This window comes from Triticum urartu, chromosome 5 (assembly GCF_003073215.2).
Source record: "Triticum urartu cultivar G1812 chromosome 5, Tu2.1, whole genome shotgun sequence".
NCBI classification, from domain to species: Eukaryota; Viridiplantae; Streptophyta; class Magnoliopsida; order Poales; family Poaceae; genus Triticum; species Triticum urartu.
Genome location: NC_053026.1, coordinates 655843738 through 655864498, shown reverse-complemented (window position 1 = coordinate 655864498; position 20761 = coordinate 655843738). Strand labels below are relative to the sequence as shown.

General features: G+C 43.5%; 1 protein-coding gene across 1 annotated transcript; it reads left to right on the top strand.

Moving 5' to 3' along the window:
• The first annotated feature begins 7907 nt into the window (after positions 1-7907).
• LOC125508743 lies at positions 7908-9452 on the top strand. Its single transcript, XM_048673531.1, has 2 exons — positions 7908-8350; positions 8435-9452. Exons 1-2 carry the CDS (start codon positions 7908-7910, stop codon positions 9450-9452), a joined length of 1461 nt encoding a protein of 486 aa, XP_048529488.1.
• The last annotated feature ends 11309 nt before the right edge of the window (positions 9453-20761 follow it).

The window sequence follows — 20761 nt, the reverse complement described above, 5'->3', positions numbered from 1 at the left end:
GTGTGGCAGGGCACAGGGAGTTGTTCCTGCGGCACCTACACCAATTGAAGTGGAAGCTTATGATAGTGATCATGAAACTTCAAATCAAGTCACTACCAAACCTCGTGGGATGACAAGGATGCGTACTACTTCAGAATGGTATGTAATCCTGTCTTGGAAGTCATGTTGCTAGACAACAATGAACCTACGAGCTATGGAGAAACGATGGTGGGCTTGGATTCCAAAATGGCTCGAGGCCATATAATCTGAGAGAGGATCCATATATGAAAACAAAGTGTAGACTTTGGAAAAACTACTTGATGGTCGTAAGGCTGTTAGGTACATATGGATTTTAAAAGGAAGACGGACAATGATGGTAAGTATCACCATTAAGAAAGCTTGACTTTTCGTTAAGATGTTTTCAGACAAGTTCAAGGAGTCGACTACGATGAGACTTTCCCACTCGTAGCGATGCTAAGAGTCTGTTGGAATTATATTAGCGATTACTGCATTATTTATGAAATCTTGCAGATAGGATGTCAAAACATTGTTTCCTCGACGATTTTCTTGAGGAAAGGTTGTATGTGATACAACCGGAAGGTTTTGTCAATCCTGAAAGATGCTAACAAGTATGCAAAGCTCCAGCAATCCTTCTAAGGACTGGAGTAAGCATCTCGGAGTTGGAATGTATGCTTTGATGAGATGATCAAAGTTTTTGGGTGTATATAAAGTTTATGAGAAACTTGTATTTCCAAAGAAGTGAGTGGGAGCACTATAGAATTTCTGATGAGTATATGTTGTTGACATATTGTTGATCAGAAATGACGTAGAATTTCTGGAAAGCATATAGGGTTATTTGGAAAGTGTTTTTCAATGGAAAGCCTGGATTAAGCTACTTGAACATTGAGCATCAAAATCTATAAGGATAGATCAAAACGCTTAATGGTACTTTCAGATGAGCACATACCTTGACATGATCTTGAAGGTGTTCAAGATGGATCAGTCAAAGAAGGAGTTCTTGCCTGAGTTTTAAGGTATGAAGTTAAGACTTAAAGCTCAACCATGGCAGAAGAAAGAGGAAGGACGAAGGTCGTTCCCTATGCTTTTGTCATAGGCTCCATACGGTATGCCATGCTGAGTACCACATCTGATGTGTGCCTTACCACATATTTGGCAAGAGGGTACAAAGGTGATCTAGGAGTAGATCACCAGATAGCGGTCTAAATTATTCTTAGAGGAATAAGGATATGTTTCTCGGTTATGGAGGTGATAAAGAGTTCGACGTAAAGAGTTATGTCGAGGCAAGCTTAACACCTATCCGGATAGCTCTGAGTAGAGATACCGGATACGTATAATGGAGCAACAATTTAGAATAGCTCCAAGTAGAACAGTTATTTGAAATGGCTCCAAATATAGCGTAGTAGTTGCATCTACAAGATGACATAGAAATTTGCAAAGTACATACGGATCTGAATGCTGCAGACCCGTTGACTGAAACCTCTCTCACAAGCATAACATGATCAAACCAATAACATGATTAACATTCGAATTTATGTTTTGAAGTCTACTTTAGTTCATACACATCATACATTTTTGTGTACAGGTTCAACACTTTTGAAATGGATGTTTGACTTTTTTTCTATATTCTATGTAAATTACTTTTTGTTTATGAGTTTTCGAAGTATAAATAAAAATTAAAAAGAAAGTTAAAAAGGAAAAGAAAAATGTGGAAAAACAGAAGAAAATAACAATTTAAGGCCTGCAGCCTCTCACGCTGGGCCGGGCCATTTTCTCAGCCGCTTGAGGCGACAGGTCGTTGTTTCTCGCGTCACGCCGCAACTCTAAAGCGATGAAACTCCGCGAGACCTATGTAGGCAGATCCTATTTAGCACGTAGGTAGGGAGGAGATAGCGGAACTCCTATTTCACGCGTAGGGCGGCACAAGGCAGCACAAACGCACACCGCACACACACTTTGGGCCAGGCCACTAAGGGGGACAAATTTGAAATAGTGTTTGGGATTTTGAAAACAATTTGATCTAAAGCAATGTTTGTCTCAAAAATAAATTCTAAAGCAATGTTCCTAATTTTTATAAAATCACAAATCCAAAAAATGTTCACCAATTTAGGGACTATTAATTCGCAAATTTAAAAATCATACCAAAGATTCCGAAATATTATTTTCAAAAACATTTTCATACTTTAAAAAAGGTCATGAATTTAAAAACAAATCTTGGATTTAAAAATATGTTCACAAACTTCAAAACAATGTTTGTGATTTCAAAAAAAATTAGAACTATTATTTCAAAAAACTGGATTTCAGTCAAAACTCACTAATTTAAAAAATTGTTCATGAGTTCGAAAAATGTTCGGGAATTTGAAAATATGTTCATGAATTTAGAAAATGCTCACGAGTTTGAAAATTTATTCATGAATTTCAAAATTGTTCTTGATTTTCAAAAAATTTACATATTTCGATATTGTTCTCGAATTTGAGAAAAAGTTTGACTCGACTCCTGCGTTGGAAACATTCAGATAACATTATTAACAACTTTAGTACTACACCGTACTCACTATACACTAACCTTAGCTACAGTCAACATGGTGGTCTTATTCACCAACTTATAAGTTGTACAAAAACCTATCTTACCTACGGCCGAAAACTATAGAGCGAACCCCTTGAATTAACTTGGGTCGCAAGTGTGTTTTTGGCTGCTTTAATTGCATCATTTGGTGTAACTGCATACATGTATCAAGGAATTATTAAATCCATTTTAACATGTCAGATACATTCAACCCAGCAGAAACGATGAAGCAACAAACTAATGTATCAGTGCCAGCGTCTCGTAAATACTTAACGTACTATGTTTTTAATTTACGTAGACCTAATTATAAACTAGATACCACAATCTTGAAATTTCATTTTAAAGGCAATCAAGATATTTCTAAGACCATGCACTTAGCAACCCTACCAACATATTTAAGGAAACAGGTAGAGATACACACACTATGTTAGAGATATATATACTATGAAGCACGCCCAGGTGGCTTGTGGGGCCCCTGTGAGTCTTCTCGTCCTCCCCCGAAGCCTCTATGTTCTAGGGTCTCTCATGGTGAGCAGGCTCAAGGAGGACTTGCGTCGGAAGAAGAGTAGGCCGAAGAGTGTCATCTTGACGAAGAAGTTGTGGAGGATGCGCGGCTCACGGTCATGTTGCGAAATTCCTCCATTTGAGTGTTGGGCTTGGCCTGAAGATAGTCCCGGTGTCTTACTTCCGATTGGCGTAGGTCGATGGCGAGTTGCTCGATGTGATCTCTCAAAGCTTCACTTTCTTGATGGAGAGCTCATTGTGCGACGAAGAAGTGATTTTTGGTGACGTAGTCACGTTCTTCATCGTGATCCTCGAAGAGTGGGTTCGCCGAAGTGATTGGCCTATCCATCACAACCAAGTGGTGGTGAGTAGAAAAATGAGAGAACAATACCAAAGTTACCTTTTTCTGAAGATTGGAGATGTATCACTCAACGGAATGCTATAATAGGAGAATTGGTACTGGGTTTTGTTTTCTCACACCTACAAGTAAAGGCTTATGGAGTGTCTCGGTTAGGATGAGTGGCACAAAATTCAAGCAAGTGTTAGCCAAGATATTGATAATGTTGAAAAGATGCACAAATTGCAAGTAAGACAAATAGATCAAACCCACAAGGTATCACAAGGAACACACACACGGAGAATAAGTGGGATCCACCCAACTAAGGAATGAGCTCAAAATGTGTAACCACGAAAAATGCTCTTGTTGTACGGATACTAGAGAGACGCTAGCTCAATTGCTCAAAGGGGCTAGATATGCTTGTGCACCAACCTAAGAAAGAAAGTGTCATCTACAATCCCAAGTATGCTTATGTATGTATGTACCATGAAGATGGAACTATACAAATGGCTCAATGCTATTGCTTACAAGCTCTTTGTTTATTTTTTTCCACTATGCCACGATGCTTGATGCGTGAGCCGGAATATGAGACAACAAGAATGATATGCACGGGATAGACTTATGGCACAAGTATGATATCAAGATGATTGCAAGCTAAATGTAGCTATGTGGGATAGGCTTATCACTAAAGGTGCACAAAAAGCGTGGCCCGACAATTCTCAACTCGCTAGTCTCGATAGGTAAGTGATGCAAAATGGCTCGAGGCTATCAATGTAATGGCAAGGTCTGAGTACAAGATGTCGTTGAGGTTACCATCCTTGCTTACGGTTAGTATGAAGATGAAACAGATGATGTTGATGGCGATGATGAGTGGCGGTGATGTCGAAGTCGAACCATCCCTAAGTAGCCGAAACACCTTAGGACATGATGCATCGCAACCAAAAATCTCAAACACCAACAAGATGTAGTGTGGAAGACAAATGGCGGTGGTAAGATGGCAAAATAGTATGTTGCCAAACTGTACAGGAGGGGTCGTGCGCACGGGGTAAGTTGGACCCATGTGCATGGGGTCCCGTGGGCACGGGCCCCGATGGCCCGTGCGCACGGGGTGTTCTGCCTGCGCAAGAACACGCCCAGATCCGTGGGTAATCTCCAAAATTCAACCAAATTCAACGGTGGGATGGCTAGGGAATGGTGGTAAGGGGTAGATCCACTTGTCAAACATGAAATTCGTGGACCAAATCAAAAAAATCTCACAAGATCCAATAAATTGCAAGTAAAAATTGGGGTTATTTTTGCGGGGATTTTCGAGTTGGGACAAAACGCAACAAAATTAGACTAGAATATGGGGGTAGGGACTCCAAGATGTGAATCAACCATGGCTCATGATACCAAGATGTTGTAGGGTGAAACCCAAAGTGAAGATCTTTTCACATTTGGAAGGGGTAAAGGGATGAACACAAGAACACAAAGAGGAAATTCACTCAAACAAAACCCAATCACACATCCACTAGAATAACATAGTTGAGATCTACAAGAATACAAGAACAATCCAAGAAAACAAGCACAAATGTAAGGTTCTTCCCACTCCTAAGGAGGTGAGGTCTTGGTGATATTCTTCTCCGAGAGGATGTCTTGATATCCACTTGGGATCTTCTCCTAGGAGGTCTTGATCTCCAAGAGGAGTGGTAGAAGGAGCAAAGCTCTATCAATATCTCACATATACTTTGCTAACCCTAAAAAATGACTTAGACACGGAATATATAGCTAAAGGGAGGTAGGGGACGACTTGGGAGGCAAGACAGGAAACCCTCGGCCGAACCTGGGAGGGCCATGCACAGGGGGTAAGTGAGGCACGTGCGCACGAGGGTCCTGTGGGCACGGTACATGCCCGTGCGTACGGGGGTACGGGTCTCGGTTACACATGGTTTCTGGGAAGCCCGTGGGCACAAGGTCGGGGAGGCCCGTGCGCACGGGGTTGCCTCAGACATGTTGTCTTTGTCTTGATGGGCGCCTTCTCCTTCCTTGAGTCCTTGGGGTCCTTCTCCGATGCCTATGGGATGTTCCATAGCTGCTAGGTGGCGTTCGTCTTCGTACCTAATGACACATAACACGTTTTGGTGAGGTAGTATCCAAGTTCCATTCATATCCATATCTCTACTACTATAAAAAACTTCGTTGGTGATGATGGTGTGTCTGCCATCCGCCATTTCTGGCCATTATATCTGCATCTAACGACTGTGATGTAAGTTGTGGCCTTTCTGCAACAATTCCCACTTCTTTGCTCCAGTTTACACAAAACCCCTTAGTATCTTGAAACGAACCACATTCCTCCTTTATCTCATCAAAACAGCCCAAAGAATATATTTGAAGTGAAACATAAGATATTTTTAGTGGTATGTATATCAAAACTAAACTGTTTTTGTGAATATGTATTATTCTACTTTGGATCCGTTAAAACGGACGGGCACATTGCTATAGAGATATATCTCTTGCATCGTCCACAACGAACATCTGGTGTACTGGTCCGGGCCGAATGCTCGCAACGCGATGATCTGAGTTCGAATTATGTCCTAAACTTTAGTTTTTTAAATTTTTTTAATATATACTTCTTTCGCTACTGTACTGACAGTGGAACCCACAGAGTACTTAGAATATAAGATTAATGATGGATTTGTTTCTTTTTAATTTTCTGTACGAATATGTAGCTAGCCTGCAAGTCATGTACACTGTACTGACAGTGAAACCCACAGAATACTTAGAATACAAGATTAAGGATGTAATTAACTTTTTATAGAGGGAGAATCATACACGCAATTAACTCAAATGGATTGGATGTGACTCTATTGTTCTCCAATGGCAACCGGCAAATTTCCTCCCGCTTGCTTCCCGGAGGACGACATCCAACGCCAGCGGCATACATTTTCACAACTCTAACCAACCAGAGGAAATTCGTGCAAACACGGACTGATTTCATATAAGCATGAAGGATTTCGTATAAAAAAGCTGGATCTTCATATAAACATGGCGGATTTCATTACATTTACATGAACTAAGCGGTGCTAATCCGGCTCTCATGGTATAATTAATACCTAATCTAAATGGTCGTCCGCGGATCCCTTTGTCTTCCTCATGTCCGGTAGACACTTGCGGGGTCGACGAAGGTCCTCGCAAGAGACGAAGGACCCAAGAAACCACCTGTATATGCAGTCGTCGCCTTGGCGGTGGCCTTCATGGGACCCAAGCGGCGACGGCCTCCCGTGTTCTACTTCTCCTCGATTATGGCGACAGGCACGAAGAAGCTGGCCACCAACTCGTCGCTCTCCGCGCACCCGGCTTCTGTCTCTGCCTGCATGGCTCTGCCACAGGCACAGGAGGCGCGCCCACAGACACGGGAGGCGTGACCGTAGACACTGGTGGCGTGGTACGACGCGGCAGCGATGACGCCTGTGCCGCCGTGCTCACCGCCGTGCCGACGTGGAGCAACTCGCCACTCCTCATCGAGCTGAACTGGAGCGGCGAGTTGCTGAACCACGCGCCAGCTTGGGGCGGCAACTGGCTCCATCGGGCCAGGCGAGGTAGGTGAAGCACCGAGCGGCCTCGCTTGTATCCGGAGGGCTCGTCGGGCCACCCAGCCGGGTAGTATGCCGGAGAACGGCTTCTCGGAAGCCATCAAAAGAGTGGAGAAAATGGTGAAGGAGGAGATGGGGGAGCGGCGGAGGGGTGCGATTCTTGCCCGCTGTCTGGCCTCGTTTAAATAGGGCGGACGGTAGGAGCTTGGCTGGCGTCTGGACTCGTTTGAACTGAGGACGGACGGGAGGAGCTCGGCCGGCGTTGCGTTTAATTCCGGCGCGCTCATGAACAGACGTGTGGCCGAAGTAGGTTTCTCGGTTTGCATGCGGGTTTAACGGAGGCGTTTAATGGATGCGAGGAGAGCGTGTTCAGCAGGGCGTGCAGCGGGCGACGCAATACTATTTGATTTGACAACTACTAGTCTATCTCAAGTAGGAGTGAATTCACCGCGGTTTCGATGGCGCATGCTCAAGCTCTTGTCATAGGTCCACGGGATGCTTAATGAGTTGTAGTACAGTCCAGATGAACTGATACAAGCCTGCTCGGATAACACAACACGCGGTCCGGACTTATGTGGGAGGTTTGAGAATGGGCGTTGGGATGCCTCACGTATCTTTTTTTTGAATTGTTTACCACATGTATCCACTTTCTGTAGGGAGTTATTAGTCGTACAAAACCTTCATAGTAGGTAGTAACTTAGGTGTGGTGTCATGCAAAGCTTCATTTATTAGGTTATAAACTCATATTGCATCGAGAGATGTGATGTTACAATAACTAGCTAAGTTAATAGAACTATCTCTCTCTTCATTAACTCATTGTCACATAGACAAATTTGCTGAGTTTGACTCGAAGTTAGTGCTGAAGTTACTCACTAGTCTAATCACGATCCAGATATTTCCCTCAGAAAAAAAAAGTAAACAAGCAGCGTCAATGGCATCGCCGCCGCCGTGGTCCGAGTCCGACGACCTCTTGGGTCTCTTCGCCGCCGTGCTCCATGAGGTTTGCTGTTCCAGCTGGCACTCCGTTGCTTCCCAGCCATCTTCCTCGCCGTGGTCGGAGCTCCCAGATGAGCTCCTAGGTCTCGTGATGGCCGGCCTCCCTAACCTGGCAGATCGCGCCCGCTTCCAAGCGGTGTGCCGTCGCTGGCGCTCATCGGCTCCCTCTCCGCCGCCGCAGCTGCCGTGGATACAAGCGGTAATTCTTTCCTGGCAATCAGTTTTCTCCCCGCCTCCGCCGCGGCGTCCATGGAATTGGATCCACGCGGTGTGCCGCCGTTCGCCGCAGCGGCGGACACCTTGGATTGCGCTACCTGGCGGCTTCTACAATAAGCACGGGCGCGCCCGCACTCGCCCTGGAGGGTGCAGACGAAACCGGTAATTTTTCCCATCTCCATGGCTAATTCCAGCTTACATATGTAAAATTTCGATCTGATGTACACCGGATGATTCTCCTCCTAGGTCTGCCGATGACGATCAGGAGTGCATCGCATTCAGACGCCGGAATAGCAACCCCTCCTTCCCCGACAACTTGCGGTGCATTGGCTCCACGGATAGCTGGCTCGCCCTCGACTACACTGACGATCAGAGAAAAATTCATACCTACTTCTTGCACAATCCTTTCTCTACAGAAGTTGTGTCACTGCCAGAGCTGGATGCCATCGTTGGTAATAGTTCCAAGTTATTTCAGATCCGGAAGGTGCTCATTTGGTCGCCCCCTGATGACCAGCTCGTCGTTATCATGACCAACAACTGGAATTATCCAATCATCTTAATCCGGCCGGGGAAGGGTGTGTGGCTACCAAGGCCACAAACAACCCCCTTCGTTGACATCATTGACATCGTGCTCGTTGGAAACAGACTCTACGGGATCTCCATGGCGGAGGACCTCTTCTCCTTCAATATAAGCTTTAGTGCCAATGGTATACCCATGGTTACCAATATCAAGCACCACATCAGATCAGGTGATGCCGATCCCAATGTTGAGAGCGACGTAGATGAGGCCCAAGACCATAATGAGCACAAAAAGGGGCGGCACCAGCGCAACTTGTATGACTTAAGGACTGGAGACAACATGATCATTCATGGCATCCTCTGTGACGAGTTGCCTTACGCACCCAACGATAACCTCGCCACATTTTGGTACTTGCTTGAGTCGTGTGGAAAGCTAATCATGGTGAAGCGGCAATTGCAATGGCCTAAATGTTGTTATAGCAAATTTACTCGTAAGCTGGAGGTTTTCGAGGCAGATTTAAGTGAACGCGCCTGGTTGCCGGTGTCAGCTAGGCTAGGTGACCAGGCACTTTTCATCAGTAAACGCTTCAGCAAGTCTGTTTCTGCATCTGGAGGGATAGAGGAGGATGCTATTTATTTTATCGATACCGGTGAGGTGTTCAACATAAAATCCCAAACTCAATGCCTCCCGGTAGAAAGAAACATCGATTCCTGCTGGTCAACATGGATCTTCCCCCCAAGTTAGCTGTAAGAGTACATTATAAGATGTGGAAAAATTATTTTTATTTTATTACTATATGTCGATTTTCACCCATCATTATAATTCATGTTTGCATGGAATGATCATCACAAATACTCGTTAATGCATGTTTGCTCTGGGTGATCTGCATTCATGTCTCCCTGCTTTTGATATCACCTTGTTCACACGGCACAATCACCGCCCACCAACACTGAGACAAAGAACCCAGGGATGATGTTAGGTGGGAGCTCACTTACTATCGTAGGAGACCCAAGGCAACTGCAGTAGGAGAATGTACTAACAGCCGTTAGGAAAGAGGATGTGGAAATGTTTTTTTTTTGTTCCGTATAAGGTTTTCCCCACTATCTCCAAATCTGTTAGGAGTTTGTATCCTTAATCCTTTCTTAGCCACCAAGTTGTAACTGGGATATATATCCCTAGTTGATCAATAAAGGCAAGCTAGAATAATCTCAATTTCTCATCCCCTGCCCTCGTGTGCCAATCCCTTTAGAGAACTCATCTCCCTTTGCCATACTGACATGGTGGCTGACTACACCAAACACTTGCTTGAGCTCCTCACGCACGTCAAGTACATCCCCAATGATGAAGAGCGCAATATCTACACCAACGGTATTGTGGAACCTCTCAAAATGCAGGTTGAGTTGCTCAAGCCAGCCACACTCGAGGATGCAATGGACGGGACAGTCTCCTGTGAGCACTTGGCATCGGTCATGTCCCAGGTTGTTGGCCTAGCCCAACCAACTCACAGGCATCAGTGCCCGTAGCTCTTTTACATTGAGGTCGCTGATGAGGATGACTTTAGGGATGAGTACCCAACCGCTGGTCAGCTTCCGGTGTCCCTCCTCACCGTCAGAGAGTGCAAACTCATTGCCTTGTTAGACTCCGGCAGCATCCACAACTTCATTAATGAGGCGTCTGACGATCGCCAATGGTGAACACGTCTTGTGCGGGGTTCTGTAGTCTCTCGTTGTCACCCAAGCAAGTTGATCAAGAGGCCAAACATTTTTTGAAGAATACTTAAAAAGAATGTTTTTTAAGGTAGTATATTTTTGAAAGTGTTGTTGAGTGCTGGTTTTGTGCACATGGACCTCATGAACCCGTTGACAAAAACTCTTGTTTACACTTCCAAAAATTATGAAAAGAATTATACATGTATCTTGATTATGTAAATGTGTGAGTAGTTTTGAATTTTCGGGTAAAAAATATCCATTTGTAATATATACAAAAAAGAGAAATTGGTATGCACATAGTTATTATAGGATAGTGATAGTGTTTGGTGTCCTTATGTTATTTTTGTACGGATTACAAATGAGAAATTTGGGCACACCGAAAATTACTGCCATTTATATATTTATACAATGTATATGTATAATTATTTTCATATTTTTTATCTGTGTAAATGCGGGCACTCGACACCCATATATTTTTCTTTTCTTTTGTTACTTGTTAGTTCTTACAAAATCGTTCCTCTTTCCTACGTCGATCCCTGATGATATTACATCAATCTTTGCAAGTTTGCATTAGCAGTTGCTCCATAAGCATGTCATCAATGGGGCGATCGGATACATTATTTTCTGTTGATTCTGCAATAATGGATGTTGTTGTCAAACAGGTTTGTGCTGCCTGCCGTGACGTACAAGTGATTGTTTTGTTTTTATTTATTGAACTGCAGATAATTTCATTGAACTTAAATATCTCTATCATGCTCCTTCGTGTTGTGCTTTACTGTATATCTGGTGTGTGCTTGTGGCCATTTTATTTCAGAGTTTCCAACTCTATTGGCAATCAGACTAGTAGACAAGTAACCTTCATATGTTCTAGAATGGTTGCACTAGCTTTTTAAATTGGCAGGGGCCATGGCAGTTGCATGTGATGTAACCCCTGCCTAAGAGAAAGCTACATTTTCTTAGAAAGAAATAACTTCCAAGCTACATTTTCTTAGAAAGAAATAACTTCCATTTGCTGTCACAGTCACTTTGGTTGCCTTTATGTATGTTACCTTCCTAAGTTATCCTCCCTCTCATGAAAGATGTTATGCTTATGACAGTAAAGGTGCAAGCTTTCACCTGATGGCACTGGTACCTACCTAGATTCAAGATTCAAATTACTTACATGCTTGTTGGCTACTTAAAATTGGTTGTTTTTTGTGAATATAATGGAAATGCATCCCCAAACTAAGAGTTTCATAGTCTTGACTAGTACATGCATCTTTCAAACTGGGCTAAATTTATTTTTGAATCTTCCTGACTGTAGATGCCCTTCTCAAACTAATATGGCAGAACTGTATTTCATGGCGTATGCTCTCTGACAGATAACTTTTGACAGAAAATCAATAAAGCGGCAGCACATGCTAGTAAGGGCACCTGTTTTTCTCCATGAAACCTTTGAGCTGTGCAGAGCATACTCTTTGAGGCTGCAAAATCAGGTAATTGCAAAATGGGCTTGCCTAAAGAAGAAACAGCTGTTAAACATGAACGAGACAGATCCTAGTTTCTTACTGGCGGTTGGTATATGAGTGATATCACTTTAGCCCTTATTTGCGTTGCCACTGTCCCTGAGAGTTGCTGCTGCGACATGTCGTACTTTCGTTACAGTCCGTGATACCACTCAAGCTACAAGGGGCACTCATCTCTTACCTGGTGGTTTTCTAAATAGATGCGGCAGGGGTTTGTTCTGTATATCCACTCGATGCTCGGACTATCTAACCTCAGGTGTGCATTGTTGGTATCATACTTGAGGTAAAGATTCCCAGTTGAAAGCAGCAAAGGAGGCACTTGCTGGACCCTAATTCCTTTCTTTTATTATTAGGCGCATCCGGTCGTGAAGTCATCAGAAGTATGGCCAGTCTCCGAATGCCAGCTCGGCCTTTATAGTATAATTTGGAAAAGGATGAAGCGCTACTCTTGCCCACATTGGACAAGGTTGTCATAGGGAGATAAATTTATGCTTCCTCGTGTTTGATAGTCGACTTGTTAAACTAGTCCAAGTTTCAGTTTCAGCATAGCGCATGAAGCAACGCCACACAGCCCTGTTTGAAATTTGTATGTAAAGAAAGAAGATAAGGTTCTGAAGTAACATGGCATCCAACTCATTTCAAGGACCACTTTTCTTGAATGAGCAGCAACCATATAAAGCAGGCAGGCAATTGGTAGCCAAGTACATACATGTACACATATGTCCCTAACAAGAATTCGTAGATTGTTTTTAGATGATTCAGTGATTTGCAGAAGGCTGCAATTGCATTGTGCATTGACTGCATCTTGTGCAGCCATTGATCCGTTTTATATCTTTCTTTCTTTTACTAGAGAACCTTCCAAGCCATCCTTTCCATCACGTATCTACGGAGGTCCTTTTTGTTCAGTATGAGTATCATACTCCCTCCGTCCCAAAAAATTTGTCTTAGATTTGTCTATAACTATGGTGTGTCTAGATAAATCTAAATATGGAGGAACTGAATATAGATAGCTTGTGTATCGAGATGGATTGCAAACAAGTTGTTGCAAAAATTCAAAGCCACAAGCCCAGGACAGGGACTTGTCGCCGCTGATAGCGGAGGTCAAACACCTACTGGAATCACGCCAAAGATGGAAGGTGAGTTGGGTAAGGAGATCAGCAAATGGTGCAACTCATGGCTTAGCTAAGGTAGGTGTAGGAAATACTCTGTGCAAGGTTTGGCTACATGAGCCACCTGAATGTATCCTGAACATTATCTCGGCGGAGATACCTGCCTTTTATGAATAAATAGGGGAGGTTTGAACTTCAAAACAAAAGACAAGAATTTTGGGACGGAGGTAATATATGGTATAAAGGTGGAGAAAGAAGTTGTTTACTTGTTTTGCTGTCCCATGATAACGAAGTTGTTATTACAACCAATATGTGAGCATAGCATATTGGGTTTAGTAACATCTTATTCAACTCCATTTGACCACACAAGTAGGGTAAACCACTTCTGATCCCAGCTGCACCCATCCTTACAAAACAAATCAATATAAATACTAGAAAAATTCGAAAAACTCCATTTTTTTTGTGTGTGGTAGATAATTTGAGGGTACGCTCCAATTTTCAAATCATTTGGACATCTGAGCAGCTCTCAGCAAAAAAGACAAATTCGGGGTCTATAAAAATGTTTACTGTTCAGAAGTCCAAATGATCTAAAATTTTGAGCAGACCTCACATGATAAATTGTCTACCATGCAAAAAAGATTGGAATTTTTTGAATTTGTTTTGAATTTTTTGTGATTTTTTTCCTAGACGGGTGCAGATGATCCTGGGCACCGAAACGCCGCACTCACACAAGCATCCCTGTTCGTTCCTTAGGATCTTGATTCATAAATTCAAAAAAGAAAGAGGTTGTTTTATACAGATGATAAAAAAGGAAAAGCGATTTGCCCTTGATCAATAGTTGAAGTATACACACACTTGACTAATTAATACAATACCAACAATCGGGGCGAGCCAGAGTTGAGAAAATCAGTCGAATAGACTTCCTGCTAGCGCAACAAGAAACATCACACCAACAATTGTTCATTGTCAAGCAACCAGTTGCAGAACGAACAAAAGCAAAGAATTCTTGCAACCACTCTCACAGAACGATTGTTGTAACCAGTCACCCAATTGCATTTTACTACTAAAGGAAAGCTTTTGTTCTCCACATCAACTTAACTATCCTCAAACCCTCTTGCTATTCAAAGTTATGACCTAACCGACGCCTCGCCATTTCACAACTGGCAAAACCCCCTTTCTCCCATCACGTCGCACCCACCTGTGAGCATCAACAACAATGTCCGGTTAATAACAACCTAAGTAAAAAATAATGAATTACCAACAATCGTTAGTCAAAGTCATTCCAGCATTCATGCGCTGTCCATTAAACTTTTACATATTTATAGTACGTAAAAGCTAAGCAAGTGGCATCATTATCCTTGGCGATGCTTGCTACTTCTTTAGTTTAATCACTGACCCAGCATTGTTTTACCATGTCATTACTAACAGTGGCTAAGAACTTTTTGAATTGGATAAATCTTAATTTCTTGCGGCCACACAAGACATGAACAAGTTATAATCATGCAAGCATCCTTGGCACATGTGCTTTGTAAGAACGCATGTTTTGTTTCAGTGCGTCTTGTAGCAAATTAATTATTTCAGTGAAACTATAAATCTTAAGCATATGTATTGCTTGCGACACAAATGTCAAAATCATCGACATACCTATCAAACATAATTGTATATTCATAGAAGCATTCCCCATAAATAAGCTCTGAAGAACTGATTTGAGAAGATTTTAATCAGGCCTTACCATGTTATGCAAACAGTGCAGTATCAGCACCATTGATGTCAACGTATTCATCTTCTGCTGATAGCTCTTTCTTATCTCTACATTGCGTTGAGTTATTAGGGTGAGAAAAATAAAACAAACATGTATACACATCTGTACTACAATTCCATACCCATGATCTCCAAAGTGTTCTCCTAATAGTCAAAGTTTGACTGGTTTTCCGCAGATACGACAGATTTCCTCTTTTTCACGTCTAGCTTTATGCCTTAGGTAAGATTGCCAGACTGAAACGACTCCACTTACTGCCGCGATAGCTCCACCCACACAAGAAACCGCCAAAACCATAACTTCAGCCATTGATCCTGTCTAAATCATATATTAGAAAATAATGATGACATGCAACACAATTTTAATGCATAAATATCAACTACTTTTAGACCATAAAGATATATATATATATATATATATATATTTGATTCCACAACAGGTAAACATGTTGGAGTTAAATCAAATGCCAATAGTGTACTACTAGCGTTCGCGCTGGACACTGTGGGGCCAGCCCATTGCATAATTGGACACGGCGGCGGCTAGTGATGAGCTCGACGCCTTACAACGGCATTCGACACCGGCCATCAGGCCACTTCGCTGCGGAGATCCGCAGCCACCATACGAGCTAGTAATTATTGCGATGTTGATGTGTTTTCGTAGGAGAAAATCTAGTGCATAGGTGATTTGGAAACAACATATTGTTTCCAAATCAACTGCAGAGGATGAATATATAAACATGTCTTATGGACAAGGAATCTATTAGAAGAGCTGAAGATATTGAAGACCAACTTCATGAATGTATGGTGTGATAGCAAGTCAGAAATTAATATAACAAACGACTCAATTCAACATGATAGACCAAACATGTGGAGATAGACAGATTCTTTATCAAAGAAAGTTGGATGCTGGGATTATCAAGATAGAGCATGTAAATTCATGGCAATTAATTGCAGATTGCTTGACTAAAGGACTGGTAACCAGATAATGTAATTTAGCCTGTGACAAGATGGGAACGATAGATATCAATCACCCCTCTTGAGGGAGAGTGTTGTATGAGAGGCCCGTCCCTATTGGCCCGTGAGGCCGAGGCCCATTTGGTCAAGTGACTGGCGACCTAGACAAAGAGAGGCACGAGGTTGTCTCTATGCGCCGCCACACACACCACATCGGTATGGCTACAGACACGCCTCTCTCGTTCTACATAAAGAGTATGGAGTGTTTGAGCAGAACTAACCTTTTCTTGTCAATGTTAGGGATATCACTCTTCCCAACCTTCTCAATGATCACCTACATTAAATAGATGTTCACATATTAGATCAAATATAATCCATGAGTACTTTTTTCTTATGCAGTTAGCCTCTGCCTGCCTCCTCTCTGCAGTACAGTAAAGAGCAAACTCTTATCCTAAAATAAAAAGAAAAGGCATCCTTAGAAAAAGTTACAAATTAAGGCTGTAGCAGATAAGAGACCAAGCTGTAGCAGATAAGAGAACAAGCGTAAATAAGATATTATGATCTAGACTTAAAAATGTGCAGGGGAAATTGTAACTATTGGATCATCACATGTAACGGAAATCATGAAACAGCTAAAGGTATGTTGTACAGTTAGAAGATTTCAATAGCTAATGGTTCAATAACCACTGTAAAAGACTACTTCTAGAGAGAAGAACTCATTGTGCAAAATCATCATTTAACTCACTACCCCATTGTTTTTCCTGCGATCTGATTGCTCGCGGGTTCGATTTGAACTGTCATGTGGCCGTCCTTCTATCAGCCGGTCTGTGCGACGTTTTTCATGCGAATTGGAAGGAGTGCGATGTTGTTGGAATGAATGGCTGCGATGCGACGTTTTAGAAGCAAACAATAGCTCCAATGCGACATGGCTCTGTTTAACCATGAAATGAAAAACACGAGGGGTTAGCGATTCGAGTTATGACACGCGGGACCTAGCAGTTACTCGCATGCGGGTGGGACCCACAACTTATCCACGCAAGCATGCCCGTGCTCATCAGCGTGCCCCGACCCGAGCCAGCCACGAGCCCGAGCCAACACACCCCACCCCCCCCTCCATTGCTTGCCCTGCCCCTTTCCTTTCCCACCTTCTTCTTCCTCTGCTCCGGCAACGAAGCGCGCCGCCGGCAAGTGATGTCTAGCTCGACTTCGGCCTCCTGCCAATCATGGACGCAGTATGGTCCACTGCCGTTGACAAGATGCCCCGATTGCCCACGCATGGAGCCTCTGAAGCGTTTGACTTGTGTGAGGGAAGAAAATGGCAACCGTGGGCGCGAGTTTGTGAAATGCTTGAGCAAGCCACAGCCGGGGCAGGTTAGATCTGTATTCTTGACCAATCCTATGGTCTAATTTCTCCCGATTTCTTTCTTTTTTCCTCGAATTAGGGCGGTGGATCTAGGTGGTGGATCTAGGATTCATGCGCCTCCGGCCCCCTGTTTTTCAGGTTCTGAAGAAATGTGGGCATTTTGAGTGGCTCGATGACTATGTTGAAAGGTTGAAATTGGAGGGATCAACCGGAACCCAAGAGCTCAATTTTGGGGGGCGGCTTGCCGTGGAACAAGCCCCCAATTTGGCGGACAGAGCCGATCCGATGATGCACAGTGCAGAACTGAAGTGTGAATTGAAGAAAATTGGCAAGCAACTAAAGCATCTGATCGATTTGAAGCAGCAAGCAAATATGATGGCTGGAGCATTTTATGGTTGTGTCATTGCTATGGGTTTATTTTACTTGATGTTCATCAATCGCTAGAATTTGTTAGAGTTTCAGTTAGTGTGTCAACTAGTTTCAGGGGTGCCCAGTAGTTTGAGTTAGCCAGGGACCATTTGTTAGATGAATTTGAATTAGTGTGAAGCAAAACTTGCTTGAATTATTGTAATGATATTCTCAGGGGCCCTATTCAGTGTTCATGCTCTGTTTCCTCTGTTTTTGTTCTTCAGTTAACAGAGTACACACCCAAATTCAGTTTCTAGTAAAAAAACAAAACTGGGCTGCCGAATAGATGTTGGGCCGTGAGAAAATGGGCCCTGAGAAAATAACCATGCCCAAGACCAGCCCACCCGCGTAGGGGCACCAGCCCACCTCTAACTTCGGCAAATAAAATGGGGCCCAATAAAATGTTACTTGTCCTTTTATTTTGCCTTTTTCTTGCACTAAATTTTGTGATGGATCATTTTTTGATGAACTAAAGCTAAATGTTAATTGTTTTTATGCATGTCTACGGTTTCATGAACTAAATGAGTTGCATGCTTGCATGAAGTGCCCGAAGTAAATTAGTTTGCATTTCCTAGTTGCACCCATGTCCATAGTGGGTTTGCATGGGGCTCCTAGTTGCATGTCCATGGTTTGGCCAATATTTTGAAGATGTTGTGTGTGGTGATTGGGGTGTAGAAACCCGGGCCCGTAGCAACCCATAGCAATACACGAATAATAAGCAAAAACAACCCATAGCAATCCACAAATAATAGCACAAAACACACAATATATATAGTAGCATACCCAACGATTATATAGAAGCATAACGATTGCAACCCATAGTTCCACGATAGCCTTACAACTCCATGATAGCCTTACAACTTAAAGTACTAATAAAACTTAATAATAGTAGCATAACGATTACAACTTAACAAAACTAATACGATAGATCTATAGCAAGCTAGATAGATAGGGGGGCACCAAACGCGGGTTCTTCGGGTTCTTCTCCTCCTCCTCCTCCGGGGCCACCTCGCTCCTCGGGCGCCCTCGCTCCTCCGGGCGCCGCCCTTCACTCCTCCCCCTCCCTGTTGTTGATGGGGTACGGGAGCGTGTGCATAACGCCGTTGTTGGGGAAGATGCCGTTGAAGTCGGTGAAGATATTGTAGGTTGTGAAAGCTATGAACTCACAACCAACCCAATACGCTCGCCCGAGGAGATGGAAAGCATCGAAAGGGTTAGTGAACGTGGCGAGGAGCCCAACCACAACGCCGTTGTGGTTGACCTCCTCAAGATGGTACATCCGAGGAGAGCCGCGGGGGAGGTGGCGGAAGCCGGCCGCAAGGAAGAACTCCGTTAACTCCATTGCGCCCCTCCACCTCGAGATCGCCCAAACCCTAAGGGTTCTCTCTACACACACTCCGGCCGGGTAGAGCCTTTCCGGCGTGGTTGGGGGGAAGCGGTAGGTGGGGCCATTGTACTGCATGGTGGCAGGGTGGCTCGAGGGCTCGATAGGGTTTGATGGAGAAGAAGGAAGAAGGAGGGCAGAGGAGGCAGAGGATGGGGTGTGGATGAGGAGGGAGAGGAAGACGATAGTGCCCGGCTTAAATAGCCCAAGTGCGACGTGGTTTGGTGGCGCCCCATGAAAGTGTGTACACGAGCGTGGGAAACGGGCTGCGATCCTTCTGTGCCACCGGTCGTGGGTCAAGGGGGACGGGTTCACGCACGCGTCTGTGCCGTCGTGGGTCAAGGGGAAACGCCTGCCCCGGGTTCTCTGCGTGTGCCGCCCGTGCATTCATGCCGTAGCCCATTAATTTGCACATCTTGCTAGGGCCTGGCTAGTGGGCAACGTTCGGTCGATGGGAGACGTGACAATAATGGACGGCTTCATTTGCCCATCTTGTAACGGGCAGCCGTTTGAACTGCATCGATACCCACATCAATACCCCATGCCAGTATTGCGTTCTCAAAGAGGAGCACGCCATGCAGCGTTGGCTTTTTGGTTGTCTTCATCGGGCTGCTGCATTGTGGTCGGGTGCATGCTTTGATGCGACGATGCATCGGTTGTAATGGTAGGCATGCGACAGCTTACTGCGTCCATAGGGGTGGCGGAGCAGGGCTACGTCGAGGCCATGCATGCAAGCACGGGCGTAGTTCTGCGGGTGAGCATGCATGCTGCGGGTAGGCACGGGCACGCATGCAACGATGGAAATGGCACTGCGTAGGCTTGGTCCATGCACCGCGTCAACTCTTGTCGTTGGATTCAAATGAACGGTGCTGATGCCCCAACGAGAAAGGCTGATCCAAACCCCACCGATTCAACCAATCAGCGCGTCTCATGCGGATCGATGCACACTGATTCAACCAATCAGGGCGTCTCATGCGGATCGATGCATACTGTAGCTAACCCTAGCGCCTGATCTCAACCGTCCACGCACAACGATCGACGACCCAGTAGTGTGCGGGGTTTTGAGGGGTTTTGAGAGGGGTTTTGGCTGATTAGGATTGAGCATAACTAATTCAAAAAAATCAAAAAAATATAAAACTTGCGCACATAGTCTTATTATGTCGTATAGTAACGAGAAAAAAATACAAATATGATTTACATACATTTTTGCGAAAAATCCTTCACAAAATTGTCATTCCTCGAACAATGTAGTATGGAGTTCAAGGGAGAGAGTAGTGGGCACCCGAGAGTATAGGTGGGGTTTTGAAAATGAAAAGTGTGAAAACCTCACCAAAACTTCATTTTGGATTGACTAAGAAAGATCTTAACTTACTTTTCTCATTTTCATGTTTTAAACTTGTTTTATATATAATTTTCTATTAAACCTTGTTTTTCCAAAAAAAAGAAAATAAAAGAAAATTAATTCAATAAATAGTGAGACTTTAGATTTACACTATATAGGTAGAATAGATGTGTAGAAAAATTATTTGTCTGGTTTAGATAAGGTGCAAAAAAACTTTCTTAAATATGAGGCCGTTTACCCTACCTTTGGAGGTCATTTGAGACACACTTTTCATGACTATGAGTTCAACTTACCAAAAGGGCTCGGAATGATCAGCAAACAAATATATTTCAGTTGAGGTACTTTAGATAGCATTAAAATATCAATACCCCATCCCTAATTCAAATTTGAGCCCAAATTTGAATTTAAATTTGAATTTTATTTGGCTGGTTTAGACAAGGTACCAACAAACAAGTTCGAATAGAAATACGGGATACATAGTGACTACCAGTACGCACCAAGTTAGAAATATTATTACATGC

Coding starts and splice junctions, on each gene's coding strand:
- LOC125508743 (XM_048673531.1), top strand. CDS start 7,908: ATGGCATCGCCGCCGCCGTGGTCCGAGTCCGACGACCTCTTGGGTCTC. Junction 8,351..8,434: donor GGAGGGTGCAGACGAAACCG/GTAATTTTTCCC, acceptor TTCTCCTCCTAG/GTCTGCCGATGACGATCAGG.